This window comes from Spea bombifrons, chromosome 2, assembly GCF_027358695.1.
Source record: "Spea bombifrons isolate aSpeBom1 chromosome 2, aSpeBom1.2.pri, whole genome shotgun sequence".
NCBI classification, from domain to species: Eukaryota; Metazoa; Chordata; class Amphibia; order Anura; family Pelobatidae; genus Spea; species Spea bombifrons.
Window position 1 is genome coordinate 30557917 of NC_071088.1, and position 22084 is coordinate 30580000.

Below are 22084 nucleotides of genomic sequence, written 5' to 3' on the forward strand. Positions count from 1 at the left end.
GTTTTGATGTATTTATCCTTTATCACTGTTGTATGATCAATAATTCAATGCTTAATAAGCTACCTAGATAATAATGGAAGGATCATGTTATACACTTCAGGAGCATCTGAATTTACATCTCATTCATATTTGGCTGTTGTTTTTAATTAATAAGCAATATGCAACGAAAAATGCAACATATCATCTTTTATTTGCATGGGATTAGGAAGAAACAGGTATTATTTAGCTTTACATTCACATTAAAAAAAATCATCTTTGCCTAGGTAACTTAGAATATGGGATCAGAAAATCATACATTGCCACAGCCAGAGACAAGATAAGTAAAACACTTCAAACAGTAAGAAAAAGTAATTATGCAGTGAGATGTGATTTAAGTTTATTTTTGTAAGGAACGTTCTTGCTAAAAAAATTGTAAAAGCAAAAGTACCGAAGTACTGACTATATATTACTGGTGGTTAATGGTTATAATACAGCACTATGGAATACGATGGCCCTATAAAAATCAATAGATAATAATAAGAATTTCAACGATGCATGAAATGAGTTTAGACACATGTTGTGAAGAATGCGTTTAGGCAGGAATTAAGCAGTGATGGAAGTCTATACTTTGGCACGCGTTATGCCGTTCTCATGTAGAAAGAAACAATAACCAACTGTTTCATTCCAAGCTACAGGCCACTGACCTTCACATCACACAATCTCTTCAAGGGCACCTAGAAATCATGCATTGACACCACATGTCTATTTAACCTTTGTCCTTCCTGGTGCTAGCTCCTTCTCCCTCATCCTGCCTTATACACCCCCCCCCCCAATAATTTTAAATGGTAATATTCCAAGGGACTTCTTTTATCTCATATCTCATACAATAAAGTTTGAAACACCTTGGTTAATATCACTATAAAACAAATATAAGATATAACATTTAGCTACAATAACTTGTGAACAGTCTGTTTATAATGTAACTGTACTATATGAATATATATATATATGTATAAATTAGGCCTGTGGTACAAGGCCACAATGGGTGGGATGTACATATCATATTTCTTTTTAACAACATTTGGGGTATAAGCTAGATTTGGGTGTTAGTCTTCATCTTCTGGAAAAAAAAATCATCTTATTCTACGAATATTCACCCGTTGCCATGTTTGTTTCGGGCAAATATTTGTATACGGTTTTCGTAATTTTTTTTTCTCTTCGTTTTCTAGCAGGGGTTAATATGGAATTAACACAGTAGCAGTTAGCAACAGCTTTGGCGCCAGGATTTAAAGGTTCATAAGAGCGACTCTATTGGTCGCTGGCAGAGGGCTCCTCTGGCATCAACCAATGAAGGGCAAGAAAACATGTGTTGTTTATTTGATCAATACCTGAACTACATCAAGGCGGGAAAGAGAGGTGTGGTACTGTGAAGGAGGAATCAAAGGGACTGTGGGGGTGATGACAGGGGAAGGGGGCACCATTGGGGTGACCTGCACAGGGTGCCCTGAATACCTAAAGGCCTAAAACATTTACAGAGAAGGAGTGTGAGAATTTAAATGGTTCCCAGGTGGTTACATGTAGAATTGGAAGCATAACGTAAAAAAGCTTTAAGCTTTCAGCATGAAATACTTCAAGTTGTAACCCAAAATGTGTAAAACAAAGCATCCAGAAGGGAATTGCATCCACCCTCCCCAAGATACCCACAAGCCATCCTTGCCAGCAAAGGAACTTAAACAGATATTGTATTTTATTCTTTCCTCACAGCTGTTGATTTCTACAAAACAATACAGTTCACAAAGTCCATGAAAGAAATGAGTCATTTTTTGAAACATGGGTGTTTTGCAAAACTTTTTCTTTCTTTGCTCATGGTGAAAAAACTGTTATTAAACTAAATTCAAGCAACAACTTTTAATATATTGCTTCATATTAAGTATTAAAGCAACGGCTTGATTCCCATTGAGTTGGTTTTCTTTGCCGTGGCATAATAAAATACTAAAGTGATAATAATAGTTTAATTCAGCAGTACATTTTCATTAATCTGCTTTTCACCCGCTACAAGAAAGAGAACAAAGAAATTGGATGCAAATAATAGATGAGGGTTGGAAGCAGCACCCTTAGGACAACAGAGTCCAAATGGAAACTTTCTTCCAATGTCTATAAAGTTAATTTTAAATATTTTAATACATGAAAACATTTCTTGCTAAACTTATATAGCTTTTGAATCGACGCTGTAATACTAATATTGCTTATAGTGCCCCCCCTCTCCTCATGTAATTTCAACAAGCAGCATGGAAGAAAAGCTCATGTGCTGTGAAGTACAATATACCGTTGTTTATCATTGTTATAGAAATTTGTGAAAAAATGATTTGATGACTTATCATATAATGCAGAAGTAATTTTAGATTTCAGACCGTTTCTATTCCTTGCTGAATTCCCTTTCTTATCATTATATAATAGATATGTTAATGTGATGGCTGAATTCACAGTAATTTAACTGCTTAAAGGGGAACTCATGCCATTTTTTTTATTAGAATCAGATCAAAAATACCTTTCCAAAGAAAATTTTTGGAAACAAAACGTTTTTTTTTTTTAAACCATTTTAGTTTTTGCGTAATATATTGTTTTTCGGCAGCTACATATTGGTCATTCATGTTTCTTGTAGCTCTGTTATGTTAGCTATTACACAAATACCTTCACACCTTATAATGTTGCCTTGTCTTAAACAATAAAATGGCTCAGTGTTAATCACCAAGCAGGACACTCTGAGCGATCAAAGTCTTCACTGACATTGCCATAAGGAATCATCTCATCAGTGTGAAGTTTGACTAACTCACAGCATCACTAAATTTAATTTGTCAGTCTTGGGCCAGAAATTCTGGTTCCTGCAGACAGGGGAGACTCAAGGCTGTCAGATCGACCATTTATCGGTGGTGCAAATACGGATAGTAGGACTCACCATTAAGTCCTTGTGATCATTTAACACACAATCCCTAAAACATAAAAGAGCACTAGAGAGCTACAGAGTTAGCTCTGTAACTGGACTGACTTATGGACTCAGTACAGAGATTAGACCTCATGGGCAGTTATGAATAATATGATTGATATTTTTTTTTACCTTGAGGAGACAAAAAACATTTAGCACCAAAGTTCTTAGGTAAAATAGTTTATGATATAAGATTTGAGAAGGTAACTGTGTTCCCTATGTCATTGTTTTCTACCCCGTAGTTGGCCCTCGATTTTTCCATTTTTGTTTCTTTAGCCGGTTACTGGTGGTTCTAGAATTCTTGTCATATAACCTTACTTGCCTTTCTACCTGTTTACAGTATGTAACCTCTTCGCCATGTTTGCGCTATTATAATGTGAACACTTGGTGACTGGGAGGGATGGGTCTGGAATAATAAGGTCTGCTTGCCCTGTCTGGTATGAGATTATTATTATAATCTCTGACATAGATATGACAACTGAATGTCTTTCATTTGTATTAAACCTGATTTTCATAACTTTATATGCACTGAGAAGTTAAACAATACAGTAATACTTGAGATTAACTGAACCTCTATTACCACTGAGAAAAGTTGTGCTTAAACATTCTAAATTGAACATCATGATGTAACTACAGCAGAAAATGAAAACAAATAGGATTTTTTTTTTAGTAAATGTTTTATTAAATTGTATGAAGACAATTAAAAAAAACAACAATATTTATACAGAATGCAAACGTATGCATAGTTTTTGAAAAAAAATAATAAAATTATTTGTATCAGCAAATTATTTTAACATTAGATAAAAGGCAATAATGAAAGCTTTTGTTTATTACCTATTTAGGTCAATCAGATTTACCCATTGCTAATCTCAGGGGAGTAGATGGAATAGCTCATGTTTCCCAAAAAGAAGATAAGTTACTGAAATTGTTTTGGGGGGAAGCCACAGAAGAATATATGTTTGAGCATTTGCTCACTGAATTCCATTCATGCCTCACTCAGTTTATATACACACATATACACTTACATATGTACATACATACACACACACACACAGCCACTCCAACACTGTACACTTTCAAATACATACACAGACACAGCCACCCCAACACCATACACTTACACATACATACATACATACATACACACACTCTCTAAAACTTATATAAACTTACACATTTGGCAGCTGCCCTGCTACTATGGGTTGCAGTTGTCACACTGATGGATTAGGATCCCATGTACAAAGAGCATGGACAATGGCAGGAGTTGACTGAATACCAGGAGCAAAGCGGTCCAGCAACAGGATTGCCTTCAGGAGACAAAATGTAATTCAGGATCGAAAACAAACAATCTAGAACGTCAAAGCAGATTCAGGAAGCAGGAAACAAACTCTCTGGAAGAGCTGGGTCAAAAAACAAAAATCAGCAAACTGGAGTTGTATAAAAATGCTAGAAGTAACACAAACTCAGTCAAGCCGGGGTCAGGAATACAGAGAAAAGTTTCTTTACATGTTAATTATCTACTGTAAAAGTAATTTCTGTGTTTAAAATAACTTTTTTCCAGTAATTTATTTGAATAAACTTGAAAATGGTGTTTCATACTTAAAAAATGTACCAATGCTCTCCAGGTTGGCACCAACCAATTGCATGATGTCATGGGGCACAGTGATACTAACAACTATGTGTTTTTATTTCAATCTTATTTATTCATCAAATATACTTTAAAAATGTGTGGTTTGTCTCTGTTCTGAAAAAATATATCTGGGCCAGGACCCCACAGGTTTCATGCACACAATAATGGCACCATGAAATATGGGGCTGATATTCAGTTATTTTCAGGGCTGTTTTTTATCCCCAGTATGTTGAATAAGGGTGGGTTATCAGGTGACACAATGGGAAGCGGCAGCTGCCGAGACTTTCAATCTTTTACATTTAAGTAAATAATGTGAAAAACAGCATTACTGTTCCTTCAAGTATATGGGGTTTTTTTTCACTGTAATTTCTTCTTCATGTCTGGCTCCTAACAGCAGCACCAGTTATAATTAATTCAACGATAATATAGACAAAATATTATTATGCTCTATTTCTTATCAAATCATTAATTCAGAAAGTGTTAATCTCCTTATTACTGTTCTGGGAGCATTGCAGATGACTGGAGGCGTTGCAGTGGCGCATCACATTAGCAGATATGGATGCATCTGTGACGCCGGGCAGCCTGTTTCATGCGATGCGTGAAAAGCCATCCTCAGAAGTGACTTGGAAAGCAGAGCACCTGCAAACAGCCAGGATCTGTTTTTTTTACTCTTCTCTAGATAATGCTCAAAAGGGAAATGGGTTAAATTAAAAGGTAATTGGTGTCATCATCTTAAAATCAATTCAATATGTGTGAAGTAATCACTAAACATGTCTGAGTGCAGTTCCTTTTAATATTCAGCTTGCAATAAAAACTATATTTATGTTGCCCGTAGACGCACACTCATTCCCCTATACTGCATTTTCACGTGGTTATTCATTTCAAAAGATCATATATTATCTCAAATTAACATAAAATTATTGGGTTTCTCATATTTATCGTTTATTATAAGAGACATGTTTTCAGGTTTAAAATGTGGAAGGAATTTGTAATAAGCCTTCAGTGGTACCTACAGATTTACATATGATGAAGGGTATATCAAGGTCATTGAGGGAAAATGATTTCTAAGTGGCATTGCTTGATGAAAATAAGACACTGGATATTTTTAAAATTAAAGTGGATCCCTAAGTAGCTCTAAGGTGTTTTATCTGGCAAAAAATCCACTAATGCCACTTACGTATAATGATATTCACCCTGAAAATATATCCCTTTCATGAGAGCAGGGGTGAGATATATTCCATGAACTGAGAGATGCCCCACCACTCATACTACATCTTGCTCACATCCTCTTGAATCGTTACGTCAAGGTACAGAGAAAGGTCTGTGCGCAAAAGACTAATATATATAAAGGGCTCGTTGTAATTAAAATGACTAATATTATAATATCCCTCTATTTCACTGCATATTGGACCAGGGGCAGTGTCAGCACCAGGCAGTGTAAATCAGGGGTACAATGGGCAGGGAGGATGCTCTGTAGTGGTAGCAGTCCTTTCAAAATCAAATTCCTCAATTTTTATATCCTGATATCTTGCGTTAAAAAAGCCTATGTGCTGCATATATGAGTGTATAACAATGGTTTACAGTCATGAATGTGTTTATAAATGACAAACGCAATAATTATACATACATACAACTAAAGACATTGGGTATTTTTTTTATTTAAAAATTGATCGTTTTAGGGCTCTTCTTTATTTAACAATTAGAAGCTGTTGTTGTGTTTCAGTAGTACACTTACATAACCAGGAAAGCCTCATTTTTGTTGAGAACCAAATTAATACATATTGTGCAGAAATTAGGCAGGCAGGCAGGCAGGCACGTGAGTATGACATTTCTTGAAATTCTGTCCCTGGGCTTTGTTTCAGATATACACTTACACTACCAACAAAGCCTCATATTTTTGTAGAGCACAAAATAAATTTGTGCCATTAATAATGATTAATAGTTAGACAGGCTAAAGCAAGGGGTTCTTCATGTGCTGCTTGTTCAAGTGGTCCTTCAGTTGAACTTTTGTGTCCAGCAAAGCCAGCTCCCCCAGTGCATGCTCTCTGTGGCCACCAAAGAAGCCAATTTTCGTTAGGCAGAGCCGACAGGCGTGTATGACAAAGTAGTAAGATAACCCTGGTAAACCAGCCCCAAGTAGCCAGAAGCCTTTTTGCCCAGAGTCAGCAATACAACAAGCCGCATGCAGCTTCAGCAGAATCAGCAATACTAGCAAACACCCTGACCCTAGTAGTGGTAATATATTCTCCAAGGTGCAATTTTTGTTACTACCAAGGTATCACAGAGGGGTCATGTGCTGGTGCCTTGGCAGGATCAAAGGCAAAGACTGCTTGCAAACTACTCTATGATGAAGCATAGGATAAATGTACTACTAGATGCCACCACAACCACCACAGGTGCCACCACTACCACAAGCTCTGCCAGCCATGTAATGTTTTTACCTCCCCATAGCAAAGATGAACAGGCCACTGATAGTAGCAGGTCTATTTTAGGTCCAGAAGAAAGTGAGGAACAAGAGGGAAGGCATCGATTCATCATAATTGTCCAGTTTTGTAGGAAATTAAGTCCCATAGCATGTGCCTCGGTGTGCCTGTCTACCAGTACCTGCCTATTGCTCAACTGCTGTGGCTGCTCTATCACCCTTCCTTACTCTAAGGGATCATTTTATCAAAACTGTAAACTTTTGGGGAAATTCAGTTCCAAAGCATGCTGCTGAATATGTATATGCATTTGTATAGTGCTGCTGTTGTGCAATAAAAAATCGAGTCTGCATCTTTTCCTAAGTACTAAAATGCTGCTGAATGTAAGTGGAATGTGGGTCCAGAAGGTGGCAGGACCTCCTCCATTGAAAATATTGCTCTGAATGTCATTTCCCAGTAAAACAACAACAAAAAAACCTCCAAACTCCAAACTGAAAGATCAGGCAAACAAAATGTGTGGTTCAAAAACGAACATGGAAAAAAGAAATAAGATTTGAATCTATTTTGCTTGCCATACACAAACCTATTTAGAACTATTATGGAATATCAAGGAAATTACAGATTAACAATTTTAATAATGTTATGGTACCAAGACAGATTAGATCTGACAAGCACTTTTTCATTTGCAGATATAAAAGGTGGATAGATTTAGGAGATTAAATGTTTCAGGTGTTATACATATCTACATCTTACACATTTTGAGCTCAATTCTACTCCCAGACATTTGTAGAATGCGAAGAGCCCACATTAAATTCACAAGTAAGGTAGTAATTCAACTGCAAAGGCACAAGTCCAAACAACACAATTTAAATGCACTTCAAATTTAGTATGCGTATTTAATCATCACAGCCTCTGCATGACCAATTAGATCAAAGGAAATGCTTCTAATTGAAGTTAGCAAATGTCGTTACCACAGCAAAAAGCCCTACAGCCAGTTGAAGGACAGTACACTTGCAACAATCATAATATGTTGTAATAAACACCTGCACAATCATATACAGCGTGTTTAGTATACACATATGAACGTGTGTTAAGATACAGCAAATGACAAAAGGATAAGGACACTACAGCAATAAGAGAGACACAAAGGTGTATTCACTAAAGGAGGCGTTTATAAGAGAGTTTGCAGGAACATTGTAGTTTCACCTCTCCTACTTCTCTAATTGCTATCAGAGGCCAAATCTCAAAAAGAGCTGACTTGGTCCTGCACAACGCATATTTCAATCAGTGAGGTGATTTTTCCAACACTGTCATTGCTTTCAATGCATTATACAACCCAGCTCTTTTTAATACATAGGACTATGATGGAGTTGAGCTGTTCATCTCTCCTGCTTTTGTAAATAAACCCCAGAGGGTAAATGTTATTAAAACTAGTGATCACGGGGTAGGGGATTATCAACTAATAGTACATATTGTACACTTATCCACTACCCCCTGATTAAAGTACGTCTTTTGTACATGAAGTCAAACTTTATTACATTAAATAAAAGTAAAAATCTCAGGAGGAGCATAATTCATATGCAAATGACAGTTAACCATTTCAGTGTCTGTAAGGAACGCTGTGCATCGATTTATCTCTACGGAGAACCAAGGATTATATCATAATATTGAGCAGCTTCTATTACAGGCCTGTGTTTTTTTTTTCTATGCGGCAGGACGCTGTCTCACACACTGGATTAGGAAATGTAAGTATTTGAGGCAGAAGGGTCGTTCAGTAATCAGTCCATTTTACGCCTTTATCTACACATAGTCAACCTTCATTACTTTTTTTTCATGTGAGAAGGGCCATATATCAGAAGTTCAACAGATGTCTAAATCATCCTTCAATAATACAGTGTTTTTCTATTGTATACCATAGGCGGTCAACATGGATCAAAATCTATTGAATTCAACACTTTTTGTGTAAATATCCGATTGGAAACAATCTAATGCTGCTAAATATCCCAAACCTTCCCAAAAATATATCTTTAATTATGCAAAACTTGGTGTAATTCATAATTTCTGGGACTACTTGTCATGTGGCACAAAAGCAGACACTGAAAGAATGTAGAATTACCCTTCCAAGAGCAATAAGGTAGTTCCCAATATACCATATTTGCTGAGAGCCTCTTTTGTGTCTTAACTCCGTGGATAGGACTCTGAGAAACATTGCAAATGGCTCTATAGGATCCATGTCTTGCTTTTTCATGCTTCCCTCTGGAGGGACCTGAAATAGGACAAGTGGGACAGCTCCATCCTTTACAACCAGAATACACATTTGGCCTAATATGGTATTTAGTATGCAGACTAATAGACACAATGTGGTTTATTCATTAAAGAAAGAGTTAGGACAGTTGTGTTTCAGCTTTATTGGTTTCACTATACATTATGAAGAGGGAATTCCAGTGGGCCTCTTCTGCAGTAAGAGCCTCGCTCCATACAATGTTGAAGTAAATCAGAGAGATTTATTCCAAATATCCCTACAAGTTGAATTATGCATTATAAGTGCCAGATCAGCCCTTTGCAATGGAGAAACATGCCAGTTTTGGTATATAAATACCTAACTACAACTCTCTTGCAAACTCTCCTGACAACTCTAACCTTAGTGAATAAACCCCGAAGACAGACCCTCCCCCTAAAGACATTTATGCGTGCTAAAGGGTTGTGCAGATACCTTGTACATGATATGTATTTTATGGATTGAAATAAATTCATCATGTATGTGTGCGGTTCCTGGAGCTCGTATGCAAAAACATGGAACTAAATTGGACCAGAATACATTTTGGTGATCTGTCTCCTTTAAAGCAACCTTTGATATGGCTGAATAAATCACAGATAAACTCATCATGATTATTAAGGAAAGCATGTACGTCAAAGTAATAATGTAAGTCTTACTACGGTAAGAACAAATATACCCAAAGCAAAATGCAGATTGTAATGAATTCCACAATGACTCATCTAAAACAACATAAGCAAGCTTGAGTTGTGTTGGGTTTTCAATTAATATTCATGTAATGGGTTTGAAAAGGACAGTTTCCTCCAGGGAAGAAATAGCCGATCATGATAATGTTCATGATGCATTTATTCACTATGCACATATTAAACATTCTGGAAAAAAAATGTCTGGTGATTTTTCTTAAACAATTAAAAATATATATATGTATATGCAACATTACGGGCTTGTTTCCAAATATCAAGCAGCGAAAAGCCAGGTAATGAATCCTGATTGGATGACTTAATTCTGTTGATGTTACATATTATCCAGCAGACAGTTGATGAAGATCAGTTAAGGCTTTTCTTCAAATGGGGATTCCAACCAGCTTGCAACTTTTTAGCCACAATTTTCTCTGCAATTCTTCGTCGTAGGTTATATCTGCAGATTTCGTTTTATTCCCATTATACAGATAACAGCCCCCCATTCCTTCAAGGTGAGGGGAAACAGATGCATATATTGATGTAGCAGCTCCTTCTTCCGCTGTCTGTAAGATTAAGAAGTAAAAGTTTCAAAGTTTAGCCATTATTTCAAAATACCCCAATTAAAATATTCTATGAAAATTAAGTATTTAGGTCATCATGCTAAAGGATATGTGTCACTGAAAATTAAACCTATTTCATGGACAGGAATAGGCAAGTGTCCATACAAAGACCCCATTATCCGTGACAAGGGTTCTGAAGGTCCATAGAACATCATTAAATTGTCCACCACAGACTCTTGCAAATGTCCACCATAAGCAAGTTGGTTCCTACCTCTGGTAATGGGCTTTATAAAGTATGCAATTTGTGTTACTTTGCCCAAAAAAAATGGCAATATTGTGTACTGCCTTCACATTTACTATTTGCTTTATGATGTGTCAGAAACCATGCTGGATATACGGTAACTGCATTATGTTTGTTGGCAGGGTGCATTGCTTTTGTGATAGCAGGGCCTATGAAGGCTTGTATAAACTGATGGGTGGATGTGATATTACTACCTTCCCTATTTATACAGCGGTTCACAAGTCTCTGGAATACAAATGCAGTTAGCAATCTCTAGCAATCTACATAAACCGCGATAAGTAAACAATTGTGCTTGCAAAACCCATTTATTTGTAACTTTAAAAAAAAACTCTAGGCAGGTATTTCCCACTGATTCCGTTATCTAGCTTGTACATTTTGCATGAATAGATCTTGGTAGTAGAAAACGATAGGATAATTAAAGCATCTGCAACACCGTTTAACTGTTTGATGCAATCATGAATGATTAATTGTGGAACAGTAAAAAATCTGTTTTAAACTATGCTTTGTTAGCGATGTTTCATCATTTACATCTTCAATGTGGATGGAAGTTTATGTAAAATATTCAATGCAAATTTTAAAAAAGTTTGCCCTATGTCCTACAAAATAACATTCCCATTTCCACGGTACAATCCCTGTAAAAGAATTTAGATGGCAACCTTTCAACTTTCTGTTGAGTTTCACATTTCAAATAATAATCATGCAACTTACATTGCGGAAGGTGCAGGTCAGTGCTATGAGCTCATAACGTGTCCAGAAGTGGTAATATTTAAAGCTATAATCATGGGGTGGAATAAATGGCATTTTACTGATGTAAATGCCACTAGTAAACTTTCTGTAATCTGTGCTCTTCAATGAGAACTGAAGAAATAACCTATCTTACTTATCTTACTTTATCTCCATGAACTTCTTTGCCCCAATTGCTCTTTTTTGGGTGACTAGTAAAAACATGGACATAGTAGCTGCATTGAATGGTACCCCATAGCCAGACCACAGGCCTAACTGCATTGCACCACCCTTGTTATCATAATAATAAATCCTTAGGATATGTTATTAGACAAATATATTTATATGAGCCTAATGTGAATCCCTAAAAATTAATGTAGCATCTGCCCTATAATGTTAACGTATTTTTATAATTGACATGGGTATAATTTATTTGCCTGTTGATACATTTTCTTTATAATATTTTCAAAGTCAGAGAGAAACATCATGTCCTGGCCTCTTATTCTATAAGTACAGGAAGCAGCAGTGAGAAAATAAGAGAATTATTTGTACCATGCAAATCAAAGTACATTGAGCTGCTGGGTATTAACTGTTCCAGAAAAAGCATGTAACAGATTGCTAAGGAAGCTCAAATGCCAAACGAGAACCAATTTGCTCCACGCCTTTCAAATCAAAGCCTTCCAAAGTACACAGAAATGGCTAATTTTGACTTGAAGCCAAACTGCAGACTTTAGGAGGTTGACACAATTTTTCAAAAAATGATTCGTTTCTATTTAGCCTTAGATAATTTTCCGACGGCAACTGTATATATCATTGATTGAAATGATAGTTACACTAAACTGTTATAAAATTACCTTGTTTATATATTTTTTTCCTTTCTAAATTTTCAGAGATATAAGTGAAATAAGATAATATTTGTTTTACAGTAGTACATAAAAAGCTGTCTGAAAAGAATTTGAATGCTACATTTTTTTTCATGGCCAAAATAAGTATCTTCTTTAAACCTATTTCAGGTAGGGTTACTGCCATCATTTTTAGTAATATACCTGCCAATCTACTACTTCCACAGGATTATCACTTGCCATAAAATGTAGTTTAAAGAACTAATTCTAATAATAATTCTATTAATTGGTAGTGCAGAGGCAGGCAACCTTTAACGAGGGCAAATAACATGGCTACCCCACCATACTCACAGAACATTGCTCATCAGCTCATCTGGGCTTTTGTGTCACCTTGAACTACTTTGAAGCAGAAAAAGGCTTGAAAGCAATTGGCAAAAAGCTTAATATCCATCAAAGAGAATATGTTAACAAAGCTAAACTTAATTATTCAGATCTTTGTGAGTCAGAATTCATAGAGGAAAAACCCAGCTGTGCTTGTATTCCAGGTAAACTCAAGATCATTTGCTTAATTTGCATAATTGGTACTTAGCATTTTTAAAGAATTAAGGATATTGGATTATATGACATGTAACAGGTTGTAACAAAAGCAAGCAAGTATCTAGAGGACTATGTTTAAAGGGATGCCACAAGTGGCAAGGGGTGGCTTAATGGTAACTCTACCCACTCATGGGTAGAGTGCCCTCTTCTGCTTTTGTTCTTTTTATTTTTAGCCATGTCCCATTTTTGCATTCACTTCATAAATCTGACACCTATACACCAGCTAATAACATTATGCATTTTTTCAATTGTCTTTTGGATTTGGGCATGCCAACAGTTTTGGTGTCTAGAGGCAACCTAGATGTAGCTAAATTTGGCCCTGTGTCTTCTCTGACATCAAAATGTTACTTCAGTTCATGCTAGCAATTTCTACTTAAGGCAAATTAGTCAATTAGCAAAACAAAAACAGGAAAGGGGGGGGGTCGGGAATTGTAACAGGACGGTTGGTACAAAATAATTGTAGTGAGAAATGGATGGTAATAAAATCTGGTAAAAGAGAGACAAAGTAGAGGAAAGTCAGTCAAAACTGGCTGTAGCTCACAAGAACAACCTATAAGGGAACCACCAACAGTACAAATGAACTACAACAGATAATCCACATAGCAACAAATAATCGGAAATATGTAATCACAGATCCTTACATGGGGCTTATATTCAGCCCCTACTGGCCACAGTGCTTAGAGAGTACAGTCTGACTTGCAGGTTGTGACAAACTGAGGATCGGTAAGAAATATGAATGCTGGCATCTGCTTTCACCTGTGTCTATGCATGGTCTGCAGGGTTCTCAGTTGGAAAAACCAAGGGACACAAATGTTATACTCCCTCATTATTCAGTTTATCACACTATAGAAATGGCTATAAGGATTTCCTTGAGGATTCTAATTCACTAGGGTTGTCACACTCATTGTGTTGTCCAGTCACACTGCACCTAGAGTTCTGGCAGCTTGTTGTGGCTAGAGTCGTGGCTACCTGAACCATTAATGTACCAGTCAAGATGCTGGCAACAAGAGTGCAACAATTGTCTTTTTTATTAATGTAAACCCAGCCCACGTTCCTGTGTGCGTCCACAATCATCAGTCTGATTTCTACCAGCCATAATGGCCATGTATTAAATAGTCTTTTACTGAGCACTACAAAGAAAATACTACCAACATTTCCCTAGTAAAGAACAATTCACAGGATTCTCATTCACACGCTACCTGTGTGAATGACATGTGCCACTTTAAATCATGGAAAAGCTGTCATAAATTCTTGGTACACGTATCAAGTCTCTGCTCTTTTTTGATTGCAGTCTATTAGACAGATTATAATTGTAGTGTTTTAGATCTGTAATTTACAGTATACTGTGGCGACAGATCCCAGGTGAAAGAATTATGTAAGACGATATGATGTGGTTTACATATTTCCCTGATTATAGAGGAGTTTTTATCAGAGTTACAGAAATGCTATTTAGTGACTTAACACACAATGCTTCTCTGGTTTAAAATCCACTGGAAGCAACAGTTGAATAAAGCCAAAGGGAAAACATGCAAGCATCAAAGGAGAGTGCTGCTTTAAAATGCAGGATCTGTACAATATCACACATCGCCAGATATAACGGATAATTTGTTGCGCTCTCTTCTTCTTGCAAAAACTGCAAAGTTATCCAAGGTCATGGGGAACTGTAAATTGTATCCATGCTAACTGGTAATGTACAGACACAGAAAAGGAGGGCAGGAAACAAGTTAGGCTGGTGATAATCAGGCTGTTGGAATGGATGATCAAAATTACACTAATAGCCAGATATCCAGACCAAATTCTTTTTCCAGTCATTAACATATACTATTTCCCTATTTATTATATATATACATTATATATACACTCACAGGCCATTTTATCAGGTACACATTGCTAGTAAAGGGTTTCTGCCTTCAGAACTGCCTTTATTCTTCGTGGCATGGTTTCTACAAGAATTTGGAAACATTCCTCAGAGATTTTGGTCCATGTGAACATGATGACATCACGCAGTTGCTGCAGATTTCTCACCTGCACATTCATGATGCGAATCTCCCATTCCACCACATCCCAAAGGTGCTCTATTGGATTGAGATCTGCTGACTGTGGAGGCCATTGGACTACAATGAACTCATTGTCACTTTTTGGTGATGTGAGCTTTGTGACATGGTGCATTATCCTGCTGGATCCATGCTTTCATGTTGTTTAAGTCTGACCCTGCCATTTGAATGTCGCAGCTGGAATTGAGACTCATCAGACCAGGCAACGTTCTTCTAGTCTTCCATTGTCCAATTTTGGTGAGCCTGTAGCCTCAGTTTCCTGTTCTTAGCTGACAGGAGTGACACCCAGTGTGGTCTTCAGCTGCTGTAGCCCATCTGCTTCAAGATTCAAAGTGTTGTGCGTACAAAGATGGTATTCTGCATACCTTGGTTGTAACGAGTGGTTATTTGAATTACTGTTGCCTTTCTGTCATCTCAAACCAGTCTGCCCATTCTCCTCTGACCTCTGAAATCAACAAGGCATTTTTGTCCACACAACTGCCGCTCACTGGATATTTTCTCTTTTTCGGACCATTCTCTGTAAACCATAGAGATGGCTGTGCATGAAAATCCCAGTAGATCAGCAGTTTCTGAAATACTCAGCAAGTTGTCTTGACCACGTCTACATGCCTAAATGCATTGAGTTGCTGCCATGTGATTGGATGATTAGCAATTTGTGTTAACAAGCAATTCAACAGGTGTACCTAATAAAGTGGCCAGTGAGTGTATATAATATATATGCCCAGACATTCATGTGGATTGCACACAAAACCATGTGGGTGACAGCATACCACAGGATAAGCACATGCATGTACGAAGGGGTTAAACCTGTAATCATGCTACAGAAGCAAGTATTTCTTATAGAAAAACAGCGTCACACTAAAGAGTATATCAATAGAAGGTAATAGCTGGATATTCTCTTGTCAGAAATAAAACCTAACTTTTATTAAAACATATAAAATTAGACATTGCTCCAGTTTCCATAATGATGTCACCAGTGAACCTTCTGGCCATAGAGTTTTTTCTGTAATGGTAAAAAATGTAAGCTATAGGTAAAAATACTCAATAAGTGACTAAAATTATTGTGGTGCCTTAAATGTAATATAAATAATATATTACATATAAACAGTAAGTCCACCAATAAAAGAGCATGGTCTAGCTCTGTAGTCAGCAGTTTTAAAGGAGGATGAGGGAACTGGCAAACACGTCACCATACAGCTGTAGAGCATGAGATAAGGAATGATTAATAGAAAGACAGTAGTGTAACCTAGACAGAAAATAAACTGGACTAATGGAGCTTGCTTACTACAACGTCAAAGAGGAAAAGCCCAGTAGCTTGGTGATATATGGATCGAAGGCATAAGCTATTTAACAGTAACGTAGGCTGTCGACCATCATCACTCTAGAAATAATTAATTTGTAATTGTTCTCAAAGAGAAACCATATTATCTCTGTGTAGGTGGATCAAACTGGGAAAACCACTAACACGAGGGTTATATATCACGTGCATGGGGCTTGTTGTGAGTAGAATAACCTCTTAAGATGAAGAATCATGGTTACAGACCACAAATGAGTGACCTTGAATATTGAATCATGCTGTGTCAATTCTATATAAAATAACAAAATCGGTTCAGCGTGTACCGCATGTGTAAGGCAATAGGCATTTTATTTGTTTGTCCACAGAACTTACATTTTTTTTTGGTAGCATTACCACAAATTGGTTAAATCAGCTTTGTGAGGTGCATTTACAACCATAGAAACACAGGGCCAGTCTCAGAAAACTCAGTGTGATGCTGTCAGAAAAAGCAGTTCCTATTGCTTTTAGAATGCCGACATTCTTTATTTGCTTTGACTCAATCCTTTCTATTTATGTAGACCTCTGTTTTAATATCACTCAATACTGTAGTAGTCTGTTCTTGTGCATGCATGCTGAGCTAATGCAAGTGCTGTATGCTGGCAGCCGCTCTCAGTATGAATACAAAATGATTTTCATTTTCTTTGTTCTGGAGACAAACATCAGGAACAATAAGATTCACAAGGCAGAAAATAACAAAGTAACTCGGTATATCATAGATATCATAGAAGATATTGTATAGAAAAATTAACAACCAAGTTTTTTTTTTTGAGGGATTAGATAGGTAAGAAAATCCCTACTTGTTTATCTGGTTTATATATGTTTTGTATACCGTATTTGCTTGATTATAAGACGAGGTTTTTTTCAGAGCAAATGCTCTGAAAAATAGCCATCGTCTTATATTGAAGGTCGTCTTCTAATCAGACCTCAAATAGAGGTCTGACTACAAGACTAAGATCCAGATCCCCCGCAGCGGATCGCAGACAACCTCTGCTGTTGCCGGCACTTCTGCCGGGGCTTCTATGACGGAGCGCCGGTGTCACATGACCTTCCGGTGCTCATTCATAGAAGCCCTGGCGGAAGTGAAGGCAGCAGCAGCAGAGGTTGTCTACGCGAATCGCACAGACCTTCCCCGGCTGCCACCACTACACACCAAGGAATCTGAAGCACGGGAGAAGTCTGGTAAATCTGGGAAGGGTAAGAGTGGGATATGGGGGGTAAGGGCTTTCTGGAGGCAGAGTGGCATATAGGGGGTATAAGGCATATCTGGCAGCAAATTGGCATAAAGGGGGTATAAGGCATTTTGGGGGGTAGTGCCATATAAGGGGATATAAGGCATATCTGTAAATAAATGATATAACCCTTTCAGTACAAAGGTTGTTACATTACACAGGGTTAATAATAAAATGGGGTGAGCTAGCAAAGACAAGCAATGAGCTGAGCCGGAGCCCATCTTGCTCAAGCAATCAGCGTGCAAACTAATAGCCAAGCACCTCTCAGCAGACAGTGATCTTCTTTTATAACCCAAAGGCTAGGGTTGAGCAAGATGTTGCGGACTTCAGTCACACATTAGCCCAATGCGTGGCTGCAGCTATCATCTCTAGTGTGCTAGAGTATGACAAGTCCTTAATTAATGATGACAGCATGACAAAACTCTACATTCTCAGTTATATTAGCAGTTGATACAGTACAGTTAACCACAAACACAATCCATTGGATTGACGTGACTTCAAATGGAGATGGTGCAACAATTGTTTCTTTCAGTTATTTCCCTAAAAAGTAACCGTAAAAAACAGGTTTCAGATAAGTCATTGAGAGACTTGGAGCAACTTAAGGGCACTGAACTCAATACATTGTATCTAACCAGCTCAACAGCTCAAGTGCAATCAAGCTGTCCTTCGGTGTCCAATATGTAGATTACTAGGAAGACCTAGGATTACTAGGAACAGGATTAAAATTTCTCAATTTAAAAGACTATGACATATTTTATTCATATATTGTTGAGAGCTTCGTAAGATCCTCAAAAACCGTCAATCAGAACATTTGGGGATAGAACATTTATGACAGTAAACTCAAACAGCTATGCAGTTGGGCTTTTTCTATGCAAAACACTGAAATATATGGTGTGGGCTTAAGTATACTGCTATCATAATACAAATGACAGAACATAAATACGGAGCCTTGTCAGATTTTGTTCACTCGAGAGCCTTGTTTCTATTGATTAGAACGTAGTTATGCAACCCTCCTCTGACGCAGAATACTAGTCATAGTCGTAATTTTACAAAGGTTTACTATGTAATTGATCATCTTTTCAATCCACTAATGAAAACAGGAATGAGTTCTGTTATCAGTTACAAGCATTAATTCTATTTTTGGGCAAGATAATGATTAAAGTTGTGTAGCCCTGACTATTTATATTCTTTAATCTGTTTAATGGTAAGATATCTACAAGAGAACATTTAAACTATTATACTGCATGGCTAAACCACTGATTAATTAATGAAAATACATAAATCACCTATTCCATGAACAATGATTATGAAATGAAGAATAAAGCAACACGTTTACAGCGCTGTGAAAAAGTATTTGCCCTTCCCGATTTATTCTATTTTTACTTATTTGTCACATTTAAATGTTTCAGATCATCCAACAAATTTTATACGAGACAAAGACAATGCAAGTAAACTCAAAATGCAGCTTTGAATGATCGTTTCATTTATTGAACATAAAAAGTTAATCAAAATCTATATCATCCATGTGAAAAAGTATTTGCCCCCCTAAACCTAATAACTGGTTGTACCACCTCTGGCGGCAACAACTGCAATCAAATGTTTGAAATTACTGGCAATCATTTTTTTATATCACTATGGAGGAAAGTTGCTTTAATTGGAGATTTTTTGAGTATGGACTGCCTTTTCTAAGGCCATGTCAAAGCATCTCAATCAGATTTACGGCAGGGTATTGACTAGGCCACTCCAAAGCCTTAATTTTGCTTCTTTTGAGCCATTCACAGGTGGACTTGCTTATATGTTTCAGATCATATTCTGCTGCATAACCCAACTGCGCTTGAGATTTAGGTCAGCAACTGATGGCTATACATTCTCCTTCAGGATTTTTCCAAATTTGTATTTGGTTTTAAATGGTGCAGTTAAGTAAACATTTGGTCTGGTCACTTCTGTAAGAAAGGAACATAGCTTCATTTTTGATTGTGTTATCCATGTATGTAATATAAAAAAGGATACAGAATCAAACTATGGAACCCAACCTGATGTGTACTGCATTAGAAGACTATCTGTACAATGAATATCCCTGCACAATAAATAAAACATGAAACATATTCAGGTTATATTGCCATAGTACAAAATGTAACAGTAAAGATGGTTAATACCGTATTTGCTCGATTATAAGACGAGGTTTTTTTCAGAGCAAATGCTCTGAAAAACACCCCTCGTCTTCTAATCGGGGTCGTCTTCTAATCAGACCTCAAATAGAGGTCTGATTAGGAGACTAAGATCCAGATCCCCCGCACCGCTGCAGGGGACCTGGATCCTCCTGTCTCACCCGACCCCCCCCCCCATCATACACACTTACCGGTGCTTCCTGATGTGTTGCCGGGGCAGCGGGTTGACGTCTACGCGATCCGCGTAGACAACGTCCGCTGCAGCCGGAAGGAGGTGTGGCTAGCAGCGGGGGTTGTCTGCGTCCGTCGCATACACCTTCCCCGACTGTCAGAGATCAGACTTCCCCGCACCGGTGCCGCACCGGTGCGGGGAACTCTGATCTCTGACAGCCGGGGAAAGTATACGCGACGGACGCATACAAACCCCCGCTGCTAGCCACACCTCCTTCCGGCTGCAGCAGAAGGCGACGTCAACCCGCTGCCCCGGCTGGAAGCACCGGTAAGAGAGGGGGGAGAGCGGGGGAAGGGGGGTGAGAGAGGGGGGGAGAGAGAGAGAGAGAGTGTGTGTGTGTGTGTGTGTGTGTTAGTTAGTTAAATGGTGGTATAGGGTGTGTGTGTGTGTGTGTTAAATGGGCATAGGGCATTTCTGGAGTGGCGTTAAGGGGGCATTTAATAGAGCACTCTGCCTCCTGAAATGCCTTATACCTCCCTATATGCCACTCTGCCCCATAATATGCCTTTTAACCCCCTAATTGGCAGAGTGGCATATAGGGGTATAAGGCATTTCTGGAGGCAGAGTGCTCTATACAATGCCTTTTAACTCCCTTAATGCCACTCTGCCTCCTGAAATGCCTTATACCTCCCTATATGCCACTCTGCCCCATAATATGCATTTTAACCCCCTAAATGCCAGAATGGGATATAGGGGTATAAGGCATTTCTGGAGGCAGAGTGGAACATAGGGGGGTCAAAAGGCATACCATGGGGCACAGTGGCATATAGAGGGTTAAAAGGCATATCATGGGCCACAGTGCCATATTGGAGTGGCAAGCCTGGGGGCAGATGTGCGTAACTGGGGGACAGGTTGGAAAATACAAGAAATAAAAACAAAAAAAATCTTTTTCTCAATCATAGCTTTTATAAAAAAAAATAGTTTACATGAATTAACATTTACTGGTAAAACTTTTTTCCTTTGGGGTCGTCTTATATTCAGGCTTTTTCTTTTTTTCCTAAGTTAATATTCAGATTTTGGGGGGTCGTCTTATAATCAGGGTCGTCTTATAATCGAGCAAATACGGTAATATGTTTTTTTCAGTAACAGAAGAATGCACATATTTAAGCGTATTTACATCTTTGCACTATAGCTCCTTATGTACTTTAGAGGACTTATACATTTAAAGCACCATTTGTCAAAAACGTAGCTCAGGGATATTTTGCACATAAATTGTAATTTCCATCTTTTGTTTGTTAGGCAAGCAGTTTCATGGAGGTGAGTTATAGCTATGCCCTTAGTCTGTTTAAAATTACTGCAACATCTCTTTACACATTGGTGCCCCCAGCAAAGTTGCTTGATCTCTGGTATTTGTATGGATTCCATTTGAAGTAAACACTTGAAGCCAAAATTTAAATTGAAAGCTAACATGAAGAATTACAGCTACTTCGATGTGTTGGTTGTATTTTATATTCAAGCTAATGTAATGTTTATAAGTGTTTCTGCATTGAGGTAATATAAACACATTTTAGAAGGTTGACATTTTACCTTTAGGTTCAAGGGACAGAATGAGAAATTTCAACTGGATTCTGCCCACATCTGGACTCATATTTGGAAGGGGCTAGTGGCACCTTCTCTATGGGTGGCTCTTATCTAAAGGTCATAGACCACTGCAAGTTATATGGTTCTAGGTTCCACTTTGTTGGCTTGCATGCACGGGTAGGGCTACCATTAAGCCGGTTTAATAGCTGCTTATGACCATTGCTGAAAACCTAACCCCACTCCAGCTTACATGTGTCTGTTATTAGACATAATATTTTTTCCTCCTCGTTAACTACGTTTTGTAGAATCCTACATTTGGGTCCTCTCTTACAAAAATGTACTGCTGCCAACTTGCTGAGTCTGTTGTTATATTTAAAGGTCTTTATGAAATAATCCCCTAGCTTCCTTTGAGGTCAAGTAATTTAGTCACTATAAATGTGTAAAAGATTTGGAACAATTTATTTTTATTATCTACCGTTTAATATAGCGCCATCATATTCCATAACACTCTACAATGGGTAGACAGGACATAACAAGTAGTTATGCTTGCCTCG

At 37.6% G+C, this 22084-nt stretch overlaps 2 protein-coding genes across 5 annotated transcripts in view; both read right to left on the reverse strand.

The window, feature by feature from the left end:
- The window catches only part of ZBED1 (zinc finger BED-type containing 1), a 234612-nt gene that overhangs the window by 119103 nt on the left and 93425 nt on the right, over positions 1–22084 (reverse strand). The gene's annotated exons all lie outside the window — the stretch shown is intronic.
- The window catches only part of DHRSX (dehydrogenase/reductase X-linked), a 105928-nt gene continuing 93608 nt past the window's right edge, over positions 9765–22084 (reverse strand). For 2 of the 3 annotated variants that reach the window (XM_053457366.1, XM_053457364.1), the window contains one exon: positions 9766–10530. In XM_053457366.1, the coding sequence (XP_053313341.1) occupies positions 10351–10530 (180 nt within the window). In that variant the 3' untranslated portion in view covers positions 9766–10350. Of the gene's footprint in view, positions 10531–22084 lie in introns of all 3 variants that reach the window. The other variant, XM_053457365.1, reaches the window with a different exon arrangement.